This window comes from Archocentrus centrarchus, chromosome 18 (assembly GCF_007364275.1).
Source record: "Archocentrus centrarchus isolate MPI-CPG fArcCen1 chromosome 18, fArcCen1, whole genome shotgun sequence".
Lineage (NCBI taxonomy): Eukaryota > Metazoa > Chordata > Actinopteri > Cichliformes > Cichlidae > Archocentrus > Archocentrus centrarchus.
In genome coordinates this window covers 17,191,631-17,204,388 of record NC_044363.1, presented here as the reverse complement: position 1 = coordinate 17,204,388, position 12,758 = coordinate 17,191,631, and the positions used below count along the sequence as shown (strand labels likewise).

Here is a 12,758-nt window from a genome sequence, read left to right as displayed (position 1 = left end):
CACAATCCACACCATTCTCTTTATCCAGTTTCTTTTTAATCTCACAAAACACATGAATCTGAGATATGAGCTCTTTTTTTCTTTCTGTGCAGCTAACAATCTCACAATTTTAAAAACAAATGAGAAGAAAATAATTTATACATCTTTTTTTAATATCTACAAAAATAAAAATCAAGTACAATGACTAAGGCTTTACAGAAAAAAAATTAAAGTATACAAAACAAGTGGGTTTGATCTCTATATTACATGTGTGAACAAGATTTTAAAAAAAGACAAAAAAATAAAGATAATGAGATGATAGTTAATGATGTGTTTATGCATACAGTAGTTTGCACTGTGCAGGGAAGTTTTGTTTGTGCAAATTTTTTTTTTTTTTTCTTCAATAGTGGAATCAGTTATAGCTTCTTTCCAGCCGTTAGGGCCACGATGCTGATGTACAAGATCAACGTAGGAAAAAGAAAGAAATCACTGAAGAAACAAAGAAAGTGTAGAGGTAGGAATTAGAAAATGCTGTAGTTAATGATGGGGAGGAATAAAGAGAAGAATGCATGGAAAGATGTAGAAAAGAGAATGATTCAACCAGCTCAGACCATTGGTATTTTTTTTTTATTATAAATAAAATTTAGTGTGATGACAGTGTGCAGACAGCTTGACATGAAAAAGTGTTAAAAGTAGTGATTTTCCTTTGCTTTTTACACTAACAAAATTTCAGTCCCCTGGTCTGAAGTGCTTGAATCTCAGCAGCCAAAATATGAAGAAAGAAAAATCTCGTGTTCCCTTCAACACCTCTGAAAAAAAAATCCCTTTGGTAGAACATTTTAGCACAAATTCCTTTGCAAGTTCATACAGCTGTGAAAAGAAAAAAAATTAATCAGTCATCCTGGCATTCAGTAACGCTGCTCTAATCATCTTTTTTTTTTCCTTTTTAAATTTGCATTTCATTTTTTGCACATATGTGACTGCCAAGTCACATCTCCTACGCAGTGTGGTGGCTAAAGAGCAAAAACCTTCCACCAGGCAGTGAAACATCATTTTAATGGCAGAATCTGATGCTGACAGTGTTTACAATGTAATCTGCTCCTGGCTTTGATCACTGTTCTTAAATTGTTATGGAGCTGGTAATCAGGCTGTGTAATGAAACCAGCTGATTCAGTCTGGTGTGTTTCCGCAGAGCTGGTTGAGAATTAAAGAGGCCTTAAAAACATTTAAACTGCTACACTTAACCTCTCAAAAGGAAGCTATTTAATAGCAGTTTAAAAACACATTTTGTCCTGCCATGTGTTAGAATTAGTACCAGACAGATGCAGGTTCAAGAAAAACAAAGGAGATTATTTATAAAAAAAAAAAAAAAAAAAAAATCACAGGGTGTTCGTGTCAGTCTTTGCTGGTTAGACATGCCTCAAACAAGGCGTGTGACAACATATAGTCTGACTTGTGGGAAATACACTTTGATGGGTAGACCAAAACCAGCCTCACACATGTGTGTTAAATACAGAGCTTTAGCAAAAAGCTAGCCAATTTAGCTTAGCTTGGCATAGCATAGCATGAGGACTTGAAAGAGCCAGTGTGGTTCTTTCCAGAAACAACAAAGCCACCTGCTAAACTCAAGTTTGTCTATCTGGGGGGGAAAAAAAAAAAAAGGTAAAAAAGGTTTAGCAAGGAGATTTTAAAGGGAACTATATGTTGGACTTTTCTAAGCTGGGTGCAGGATTTTTTTTTTTTTTATATTTTCACACATGCTCTGCAGCCCTGAACTCTACCTGGCAGAGCTGCGTGAGAAAATGCAAATATCGAGATGACCTGGACAACTCAGAGAGAGTTCATAGTGCACTAACTAGGGGGCGACGTGTGTCCTGCCTCTTTTATCTGCTACCCAGGCACCACCCCTAAATCCACACTAAGTATTTCCATCCATCCATCTGCTGTTTATCCAATTCAGGGTCCAGGGTGTACTCTGCATTTCGCCCTACTGTAGCTGGGATAGGCTCCAGCCCCACTTTGCATCCCTGAGCATCTCCAGTTGTGAACTACACAAAAAAAAGCCAAAAACAAAACAAATAAACGAAACAAAAAAAAAAAAACAACCTGCTGCTGTCTCGACTTCATGTCGGCTCTCAGTGGTGCAGGCAGGTGGATTTAGTTGCTTTTGGTCAAGCCCAGTTTCCAGTTTTCATACTAAGCTCTGCTAACCACCTGTTAAGGCAACAAACTGAGTGTATTCCCCAAAATATCAAACTATTCCTACAAAAGCTTTTATTCTTCCACAGACAGTGGATCTGTGCTTGGGGGTGTGGGGGGCTCCTCGCTGCAAAGCTACTTGGTAAAGAGCTCAGTCTTTTCATGGCTTAGTGGATATAAACACTACGTATGGGATTATTATTAAATGGCTGGGAGTTGCTGGTTCACAGTATTCACCGTGGCGTTCACTACACATTTACACGATACACTAGAGCGGGCCGAGGGACGCACAGTTAAACCTTAAAGTGTAAACAGGCAGGCAACGCCAGTCTGATATTTGGCAACAGGTTCCCGGTGAAAATTCAAGTTTCTTAGTCTGAACCGGCCGTATCCCATTTTCGTCACGATCTGTTAAAACTGAATCTCACCTCAACTTAATGTAAATCTCCCAAATGTTCAAACAGCTATACGTGCTGATCAGAACAGCTGTGTAAATCCCACTGAGCACGTTGTAAGAATCGCTGAGATCCCTGCGCGCCGCTGAAAATAAAACCTGCCAGCATTTCAGTAGTAAACAGCATAGTAGTGTTTGCAAAAAAAAAAAAAGAAGTGTAAAACTGAACACGGCATGTTGTGCTGATGAAAGCCTTCTTGTAGCTTCAAAGAAGGTGCGAGCACGAGCAAAATGAGCGTTAAAGAGTTTCTTCCACAGTTAGTGTCTGAGATGAATGAGAGTTAAACGATGCTTGTGTGTGTTTTTCCTTACCCAGTGCAAATAACCTGAATTATATAGACACAGTCCTTCGGCCGAGGCGGCAGGTGAACTCAGTATAAAGCAGTGGAGGGGGGGGGACCCCGGAGACGTCTCAGGCTCACACACTGCCCTCCTCCCCCTTCCCAAATGAAGCCTGAATCCTTCAGTCCCTGATCAGTCCACTGTAGAGGACGTACACGACAGAGAGGTGCGTTGTGGGTAAAGTGCTGGGGTGACGGGTCCCTCTGATTATTATTTTCCTTAAATTAACATTTCAACACTTGTTTTGTGCTCTGTTCCTTCAACCAGCTCTTCAAAAGCAATACATGCAAGTCACTTTCCTTCACAAATATCCAACTTGCTCAGTTTTCCACTTTCAGTTCTTCCAACGTTTTAGTTTTCTCCTCCACAGTAAACTTGACTTCTGAGTCTTTTTTTTTTCTCCTTCCTTCATATTTTCTCCTCAGCTTCCACGGATTCCCTCGTACTGCACTGAGCTTAGAAATCTGAGTCCGACCACCTTCCTGTTGTGTCAGGGCAACAGAAACAGAGAAACTGCGATGGGCTTTTTGATGTTCTGCGCCGCTGGCTGGTGCATGCAGGGCTGATGGGTGAGGGGAACATGGTCTGAAAGTGGGTGCGTATAGGTACGTCTGTATGCCACCAATCAAGATCAAGTGACTGCAAGTAAATTTACCCTGCAGCGACATCAGAATCCAGTTGACAGGATTTTGGGCTCTGCTGGTCTGCCCTCTTTGCCTGGTCGGATTGAAAAACAAACAAACAGAAAGATCATTTTAATATTTTAATTAGTATGTACAGGAGGAAAAACCTGCTATCATCAGTCACCACTTTGTAAACATTTAAGTTGCAAATTCAGCGTAAACTCACCATCTCCTGAGCCGCGATCTAGAGACGGCGTCCTGGAGACGGTTGCAGAGGGAGACTGTTGGTCCTCCATCTCCTGACTGACAGAGGACTCTTTGAGGGTTTCCAGAAGCTTGTAATGCTTCTTCTCTATCTCCTGCAAAGGAGTTAATAGTTTTAGGAAATACACTTTCATTTATTTCTTGCAGAGAATTAGATCACACTACAGGAAGTGACTCCTCTAATCTATGAAATGCTGACATCAATGCCTTCATCATCCAGGAAGTCCCAACACACTCTGGCGGCATAAGGAGGCACGCTGCACTGGCATTAGGTCAGAGAATTTCATTATGGTGACTAACAGCAGTGAAGGCGAGTTGGCTAGCAAGCCATGACTCACTGCAAAACCTGTCATGCTGGATGATACTGCAGGCAGAATAATGTTTGCCACAGCGTTTCCAGACTCTTTCACATCTCTGTTATGAGCTCAGTGTTAACCTGCTCTCAGAGTGTGGCACCGGTGGTGGAATCAAAGCCAATCAAGCTGCACAGTACACAGGTTCTACTAAAGGATGTTGGACCCTCATGCCAACGTGATAGTCTGTTTTTGACATTTTTGCAGGGCTCCTGAAGTTTTCATCCTCCTCCTTCTCCTCTGCTGCTGGATTGATGCCCCCCTATCACCTTAGCCAGCTCTCCTCATGTAACATCCCGTCTCTTGGTATCTTCTAAGCACTCAAAACTGTGCCTGGAGACTGAGCAAACATTCTTGAGAGGATGGATGTTCCATCCTAGAGAAGCTAAGCTCAATCTGCTGCAGGTACCATCATGTACCTGGTGTCACTTTCATTTGCACCAAAGCAGGTGAAACCGATTCACAGTGGTTTCTGCTTCCTAACTGGACAGACTGATATATCTGAAGTTTAACTGACTTTGTATTATACTGGGATGATTGAGTGCTCCGTTTTTTGGGTTTTTTTTGAGCATTGTGCGTTTTCCTTCTTTCCTCTGCTCTCTGTTTCATAAAGCTAGTAAAAGTAAATTTAGCATAAAAATAAATTTTGAGTCAACAAATAATCGATCAGTTGGTGTCTACTCCAGGCATTTGCTTTTTATGGGTCTTGTACCATAGGGCACCTTCAAGCTGGTGTTCCGCAGATCACCAAGTGGGCATCCCAAGAAGTCGACACCATAAAAAGACCGCGTCCTCACCCTATCAGCACTTAGGAACGGTAGGCAGTCTTCAACAGATTTGCAGTCAGATGGATCATAGGGCAGTTGGATCGTAGGGTCAAAGTGTGGAGAAGATGTGGAGAACGCCATGCTGATTGCTGCCCGGATAGCAGCTTTTGGTGGAGGCACTGTGATGATGTGCGGTGGCACCTCCTTCACTGGGACAAACAAGGCATAGGAGGCAATCCCAATGCAGAGAGGTTTAGATGAGCTCATGCAATGCTGGTAATCCCTTATCTCTACAGTTGGGAACCAAACTCTATCCTCCAAGTTGACAACCCTCACCCCCACAGAGCAGGGTTTATCAGAGAATACCTCCAGAATTTGGGAGTGGAGAGGATGGAACGGCCTGTGTCTTAAGTCTTTAAATGGCCTTGCCCCATCATACCTCTCTGAGTTACTGCACCTACACTCCCCTACCTGCTTGCTCAGATCAGCTGATAAACTGCTTTTGGATGTGTGGAGGGCTAAGTGGAAGCTTAGGGGGGACAGAGCCTTTGCGGTGGTAGCCCCTAAACTATGGAACTCGCTGCACTGCATATTAGACAGGCCTCTTCACTGACAACTTTTAAAACTTCTCTTAAGACCCACTTATTTCACCTGGCATTTGACCAGGTTTGAGATGCTGATTTTAGTTGTTGTGTATTTATTTTTTATTTAATTTTACCTAGTTATTTTATACTGTTTTATTTATTTCCTTCTTTTTTTTTTTGCATTTTTGGCCACAGCAGCTTTTATTGGCAGTGGAGAGAGACAGGAAATGGGGGAAAGATATAGGGGAAGACACGTGGGCAAATTGGCAACAGGCCGGGACTCGAACCAGCGCCACCCGCACCGCAACACAATGCGGCATATGCATGTGGTCGCCGGCTTCACCGCTAAGCCACCCAGGCGCCCTTTATACTGTTTTATTATTTGATTCATGATAAACTATGTTTGTTATTGCTGCTTTTATCCTGTGTTATTTTTTTTTAATCTGCACTTCCCTTGTGTACTGTTGTCTTGTTTTCTTTGTTCAGCACTTTGGTCAGTGCTTGCGGTTTTTAAAGTGCTTTATAAGTAAAATTGGCTTGGCTGTCTACAGCCCTGACCTCCACCCCACTGAACACGTGTGGGATCATCTTGGATGTGCTGTTTGTGCCCGAGTGACCAACACAACCACACTGTCTGACTTGCGTCAAATGTTGGTTGAAGAATGGGATGCCATCTCACAGCAGTGTGTGACCAGCACGAGGAGGTGGTGTCAGGCTGTTGTGGCTGTGTCTGGTTCTTCCACATGCTTCTGAGGCTCTGAATAAACTGACTTGCCAGTATGTCTCGTTTCTTCAGACTTCAATCATCAAATCCAATAAACGGCACCAAAGAGTCAATAGCAGAATAAGCTGTTTGGCATTGGCAGTGAAAATTTGCCAAGTTTTTCATAGCCATAACCCACATACTCAACTCTGCTGCTCCACCCACAAATGCAGTTTCCTTACAAATGTGGCTCCATTTAAGGGGAAAGAAACGGGCTTTTTAACAGTGTAAGATTTACTGCCAAAATATGTATTATTATATTTCCAAAAATGTAACTACTGCTGTTAATGAGGTCTACTCCAAACATTAGATTCGGGTGGATGGAGGTTGTGGTTGACACAGACAGAATCACATGCTGGCTGCTCTTTTGATTCCATCTTACTACAAACTCACCTTCAGGTGGCGCAACTTGCTCATCAACCCCTCAATTGTGTGAAAAATCTCATCCACATTTTTGATTACATGACTCCTGCACTGTTGCACAGCCCGCGACTGGCCCATTTCTGTTTCGTGTTCCAGTTGCATAGTCTCTGATTGGTTGGACTCTGGACCGCAGGCTGGTGTTTCCTCTTCTGGGTGCATCTGTGGTGATGTCATTTCCTCTACAAGCTGAGGGAAGTGGCTGGCAGTGGGAGTAGGAGGGTCGTTGAGATCTTCAGTCATGCTCTCACCCTGTTCTGTGGGCATTACCAGGTAGAACGTATTCCCTGGAGCACAGAGGTGTGGTAAGAAACAAAGTGTTTTAGTAAGTGAGGTCACAGAAAAAAAATATTATATTCTTTATCTATTATACCTATGGGGGAAAAAAAAAAAAAAACTACAGCTGTGGACCAATTTGGTCATTATTACCCTGTTTTTTGGCCTCGCTTCTTGACTTGGATGATTGATTGGAGGGGAGGGTGACATCATCAGTGATGTCTTCAGGGACAGAAGAAGAAGAAGGACCCACAACCACGGCTATGCACAGAGGACAGATTTGTGACAAAGAGGAGTGCGTTGAAGGGTGTGAAGGAGTGGAGAGTTGGAATTAAGTGTGTCATTGTGTTCTCACCAGCAAAGAAAAAGAGAAGATCAAGTGTGTAAGAGAGAAAACATGCAAAGAAAGGCAGCCATTATACCCACCCAGGTATCACTTAAAAACAAGCAAAATGTAGTAAGCTGCAGTCACCTCGTTGGAAACAACGGTGCAGTTGTTTTGAAGTGTTGAATTATTTGAGAACAGAATTCTGAGTGAGCAGCTGCTGAAAAATTAAAGGTGTTCATTGGCCAGGTTCTCTCTACGGGATCCGTTACCTTTCCTCACAACCTGAACGCTGGGTTTCTCCGTCTTTGCGGGCAGCAGCTCCTCTGGCTCGGCGTCCCATTCATCGGTGCAGTAGTTGAGGACCGTCTCCAGAGACTCCGGTCGCTGCCTCTCAGTGAATGAGCTCCTTTCAGCGGCCGTCTCATTGGTGGGCGTATCATCTGAATCGTGGCTCCAACTGTCCTCTTCGAGATCTCGTAATATGAGCTGCCGCAGTGTTTCGACTGTGAAGCCCCCCCCCCCCCAAAAAAAAGAAGAAGAAGAGAACACATTTTGGATTAGTGTTAACCAAGGGTCAGGGCTTCGATTTCTTTCTTTTTAAATCCCACAACCAGAAGAAACAGAATCCACCATTAAACATACAAACTCTCACCATCTTGCAAAGCAGCCTCTGCCACACCGACTTCTTGTCTGTCACGACGGATGAAAGCTTCCGATTGGTCCGAAGGCGTGTTGTCGGAGAGCATGGGGTCATCGCTGGTGGAGTGAGTCTCCGTGGAGTCTGACTGCTCCGTCAGAGAGTTATCTGGAAGAGTTGCAACAGTCAGGAAGCGAACTCAGAGAAAGCTTTGAAAACATCTGCAGACTGTACATATTGGAGGCTGACGATCAGTGTGGTTATTACCTCCATAGACGGTGCTGCTGGTTGAGACGGGGGAAGCGCTGCGTAGCTTGGGGGAACTGAAGGGAATTCATAAAAACAAACAGCACTGTGCATGTAGTTTATGACTTGATGAGATTATTAAAAAATATGTTTGCATAAAATAAACACGTCAAAAGAAGACAGATCATCATAAACAATGCTTAAAATTAAGATGATCTTTTTCATGCAAATATGATCATAAATCAAAAGAATGCATCAAATTTACTCACGACATTGAGCTGTGATTGAGCAACGGTGATGATCCACTGGCTGAAGAGATGGCCTTCTCGAGTAAATCTTTCCAGCTGTTTAACAGGAAGTTAAGACATGCGTCAGATATGCAGCACAGCAAAGCATACAAGTCCTCAGGTAAATGGCAATCACAGAAAACAGCATACATGTCTTTGTTGGATGGCGTTCCAGCCACCAGCTCATAGATCTGCCTCTCTGTGGTGCTGATAACATAAAGGGCTTTGTTGTCTGCAGAGAAAACAGAAGATGCGGACATTAAAATCACCGAAAGGACGGCTGTGAAATATTAAAGGACGGACAGTCATAAGGCTGCAGGTGTACCTGTAGCTACTGAGCGAACGAGCAGTGACTCCAGGTTCACGAGAGGGCTAAAACAGGTCTTGCTGTCTCCGCTGCTTCCTCCACCTCCACCCAACCTGCTGGATGGATATCGCAGCTGCAGCCGCTCGTCTGGGCCCCTCTGAAGGAGGACCAGGCAGTCTGACAGCAGCAGCGCTTGGATCTCTGACACAGGAAAGCAGACACATTGATTAAATGGTGTGAAACTCAAACTGGTGGACATGATCACCACCGCGATGCTCACCTATCTGCTTGTCTTTGTTAACTTTCCAGATGAGAGGGCCTTCATGGATCATTCTTTTAGTGGTGAGGTCCAGATTCTGTGTAAAAGAAGAGTCAAACAAATCAATTTACTACTCCAGGTTAAAAATCAATCACTGTCAGCCTTTATTAGAATCGGAATAAGAATATTTTAACTAGCTAAACTCCTCTGTCACCTTGAACTGTGGGGTAGCATCTAGCCTGCGCTGGTACTCGCTGAGGCGTTGCCGGTGCTCCGTTTCCCTGACGTCCTCATTGACACTCTGCAGAATCCCTCTGCAACATGCCTGTGCACGCTGGAGCAAGGGGAGGTCCGATGAACCCTCTAAAAATAAATCAGTAAGATTACTGTTCTTAACAGCATCACTTTATTTGACACATTTTATTGTGTATCTGGTTTCCTCACCTTCTGTGTATTTAATGATTTTGTCCAGCAGCAGAGGGTACTTTGTGAGTCTCTGCATCTCTGACACCAGCAGGTCTTTGAGCTGCAGCCTGCGACAGTGAGGACTCGCCTCACACTCCTGAAGAAAAAAAAAAAAGCAAACAGATGTTTATCCTGCATTTTATGCTAAATCAATATACTTTCAAAGCTAGATTACAACTCGTAATACTCGTAGTACAATAATAATCAATTATCCTCTAAAGAAATTTAGTACACCCTAGTTGAGTATCACTTTAATTGCAATAAACTGATTAAAAAGATCATTTCTACACTCACTGGCCACTTAATTAGGTACAACCGCTCCTTAACACATGTCTAATCAGTCAGTCATACACATGGACACATTCTAAAGCTCAAGCGGAGCATCAGAATGGAGAATAAATGTAACTTTGTCCATGGCATGGTTGTTGGTGCCACACAAGCTGCTCTGAGTATTTCAGAAACTGCTGATGTCAGAGGTCAGAGGAGAATGGACAGACTGCTTTGAGCTGATAAGACAGCAGCAGTAACTCAAATATCCACTCGTTACAACCAAGGTAAGCAGAAGAGCATCTCCAAATGCACAACACATCAAACCCTGAAGCAGACGGCTACAGCGGCAGACGACCACACTGGTGTCACTCCTGTCAACTAAGAACAGGAAACTGAAGCTACAATTCACACAGGCTCACCAAAACAACAGAACACTGGAAAATATTTCCTGGTCTGATGAGTCTCGGTTTCTGCTGCAACATCTGGATGGCAGGGTCAGAATTTGGTGTAAACAACATGGACCCATCCTGTCTTGGATCAATAGTTCAGTCTGCTGATGGTGCTGTATCAGTGTGGGGGATGTTATTTGGCACTCTTTGGCCCCTTAGTACCAACTGAGCATCATTTAAACACCACAGCCTACCTGAGTACTGTTACTAACCATGTCCATCCCTTGATGACCACAGTGTACCCATCCTCTGACGGCTGCTTCCAGCAGGACAACACGCTATGCCCCAAAGCTTGTATCAAACTGTTCTTTTGAACATGACAAGGAGTTCACGAAACTCAACTGACCTCTGATCTCAATCAACAAACACCTTTGGGATGTGGTGGAACAGGAGATTCTCATCATGGACGTGCAGCCAAAAAAAACTGCAGCATCTGTGTGATGCTATTGTGTCGATATGGACCAAAATCTCAGAGGAAAGTTTCCAGCACCTTGTTATTTTGTGCAATGAAGAATTAAGAGTTCTGAAGGCAAAAGGTGGTCGAACCCCATACTGGCAGCTTGTGCCTAATGAAGCGGGTGCATGCTGACAAGCAGAGCATGTCATCAAGACTGAAAACCCCACTTTAAATAAAGCCACTGAAGTAGAAACTCAAGGTGACAAAACACATCTATAATTTCCTTATCAGTAAGAGATGTTCAAAGTTTTACCTTCTTTCTATAGCCGCATGTTTGCTTCACAGAAAAGGGAACTGAAAACTGATGATTTCACAAAGACTTAAAAAGGAATCAGAAACATTAGCGACCAACTAAAAATCTGCCTAAACGCTGCTGCAGCCACGGGGCGCAGATACAGCTGCAGCCGCTGTCCTCCTACTTTCTCAGTCTAGTGCTGAAAAAGCAAAGACAGAAAAGTGCTTCAGACAGAGATGCCATCCAGTATGTTTGGTGAGAACCTGCTCAGGATTCTCACAGTGATTGTATAATCCTGACAGTATAGCACAGATGTGAAGAGGAGTGTGAGGACGCAGGGCTTCACAAGTGCAAAAGGTGTTAAATATGGAATCATGAGAGGCTGTAGAAACAACCCTTAATCTACATCACAGAAAAGCTTGTATTCATGTTCCTCTGTACAAGGAGGGGAAAAAGGGACGACTGTGAACCGGAAAGTATGTAAATTCATTTGAAGCCAAAAAGAAAAGCTCTCCAGAAATGTATGCAACACTGATCTCCTCCATGGCAAAAGAGGTCATGTCATTAAAAATGAAAACAAACATACAAAGAATTGCAATATTAAAACATTTTAGTCTCAGAAAAGAACAGAGCTCCCACTGTGGGACTTTTACTTTTGTTATATACTAAATCTAAACTATTGTGCTTTACTTAGAAGGATGCAGTTACTGTAAGGTGCCCCCATTTTGAATCACTGGATATTGCACAAGAGTGTACACACTGCTGCTGTTAACTGTAAGTAAATTAGAAAGAAACACAGCTTTCCTACATAAACACACTTCAGGCGAGCTGCTCACTGCATAAAGCTTTAATGAGCACAAGGAGCATCAAAGTGTGTTAAATAAATATTTCATGTGCTCTGTCAGGGGCTGTGTGCACGTGTGTACCTGGATAATCTGAGCGAAGCGAGGGTCTTTACGTTGCTTGCTCTTAATGAGCTCCAGAGCCTGAGACTGCTGACGGCACAGCTGGGACGCTTGTTCCTGAAACTCGTCTCCAGCTGCATCTTCAAACTAGAAGCACACAAACACACACACACACACACACACACACGGTTAACACACTGAATAGAACAAACATATTTCAATTTGCCATCGAGATGTGAGGTGCAAAACAAACCCTGGCCAGAATAACATCCCCGATGTCCTGAACGACGGGAGTTTCTCTTCGCTTATTCATCGCCTCACACAGACTTGCTGCAGAGAAGTGACACAAAAGCAACACTGAAACACAGAACTAAAAGAATCTTAAAGTCTAGCAGATCTTTAAATTAACCATAAAACAACATACGTTATTTTAAAGCTGCACAACAAAGCGTTTCCTTAGTGAAGTAGGACAGTAATGTAATGCCGTGTGTGTCTCCACAGACTTAGAAAAGCTGCAGGCTGAGATTACACTTACATCTTACGACCTTTTTCTCAGTATTTGCTTCATTTACTATTATTTACCTAGCAACACAGCGCCGTCAACATAAAGCAACTCAAAGTACTCAAACGCGCTTATATGTAGTTACATTTTTATTAACCAGGCCTGTATGCGGCACTTCACAGGTCTTTAGCGCAGCTACGACACATTCAAAGACTGACCGTGGAGTTCGTAAACTTGAGGCAAGTTGGGGAAGATGCAGGCGAGCTCGTCAGAGTTCAGGACAGACCTCATCTTCTGATAGAAAACCTGGTCAAGGACCCGTAAGGTTCGCAGGTGTGACACCTCAGTGGTGAACAGCTCTAAATATGATGAGGACAGGTGAGGTAA

The 12,758-nt window shown here is 43.3% G+C and overlaps 1 protein-coding gene across 4 annotated transcripts in view; it reads right to left on the bottom strand.

Moving 5' to 3' along the window:
• Nucleotides 1–14: 14 nt before the first annotated feature.
• Nucleotides 15–12,758, bottom strand: part of arhgef11 (Rho guanine nucleotide exchange factor (GEF) 11) — a 29,889-nt gene continuing 17,145 nt past the window's right edge. For 3 of the 4 annotated variants that reach the window (XM_030753191.1, XM_030753193.1, XM_030753192.1), the window contains 16 exons: nt 12,590–12,730; nt 12,123–12,199; nt 11,891–12,016; nt 9,533–9,650; nt 9,303–9,451; nt 9,110–9,185; nt 8,848–9,030; nt 8,673–8,754; nt 8,505–8,579; nt 8,257–8,312; nt 8,005–8,157; nt 7,622–7,855; nt 7,178–7,285; nt 6,722–7,035; nt 3,824–3,956; nt 15–3,691 (listed from right to left, as the gene is read on the bottom strand). In XM_030753191.1, coding sequence (XP_030609051.1) covers nt 3,642–3,691; nt 3,824–3,956; nt 6,722–7,035; nt 7,178–7,285; nt 7,622–7,855; nt 8,005–8,157; nt 8,257–8,312; nt 8,505–8,579; nt 8,673–8,754; nt 8,848–9,030; nt 9,110–9,185; nt 9,303–9,451; nt 9,533–9,650; nt 11,891–12,016; nt 12,123–12,199; nt 12,590–12,730 — 2,075 coding nt within the window. In that variant the 3' untranslated portion in view covers nt 15–3,641. The remainder of the gene's footprint in view (nt 3,692–3,823; nt 3,957–6,721; nt 7,036–7,177; nt 7,286–7,621; nt 7,856–8,004; nt 8,158–8,256; nt 8,313–8,504; nt 8,580–8,672; nt 8,755–8,847; nt 9,031–9,109; nt 9,186–9,302; nt 9,452–9,532; nt 9,651–11,890; nt 12,017–12,122; nt 12,200–12,589; nt 12,731–12,758) is intronic. The other variant, XM_030753194.1, reaches the window with a different exon arrangement.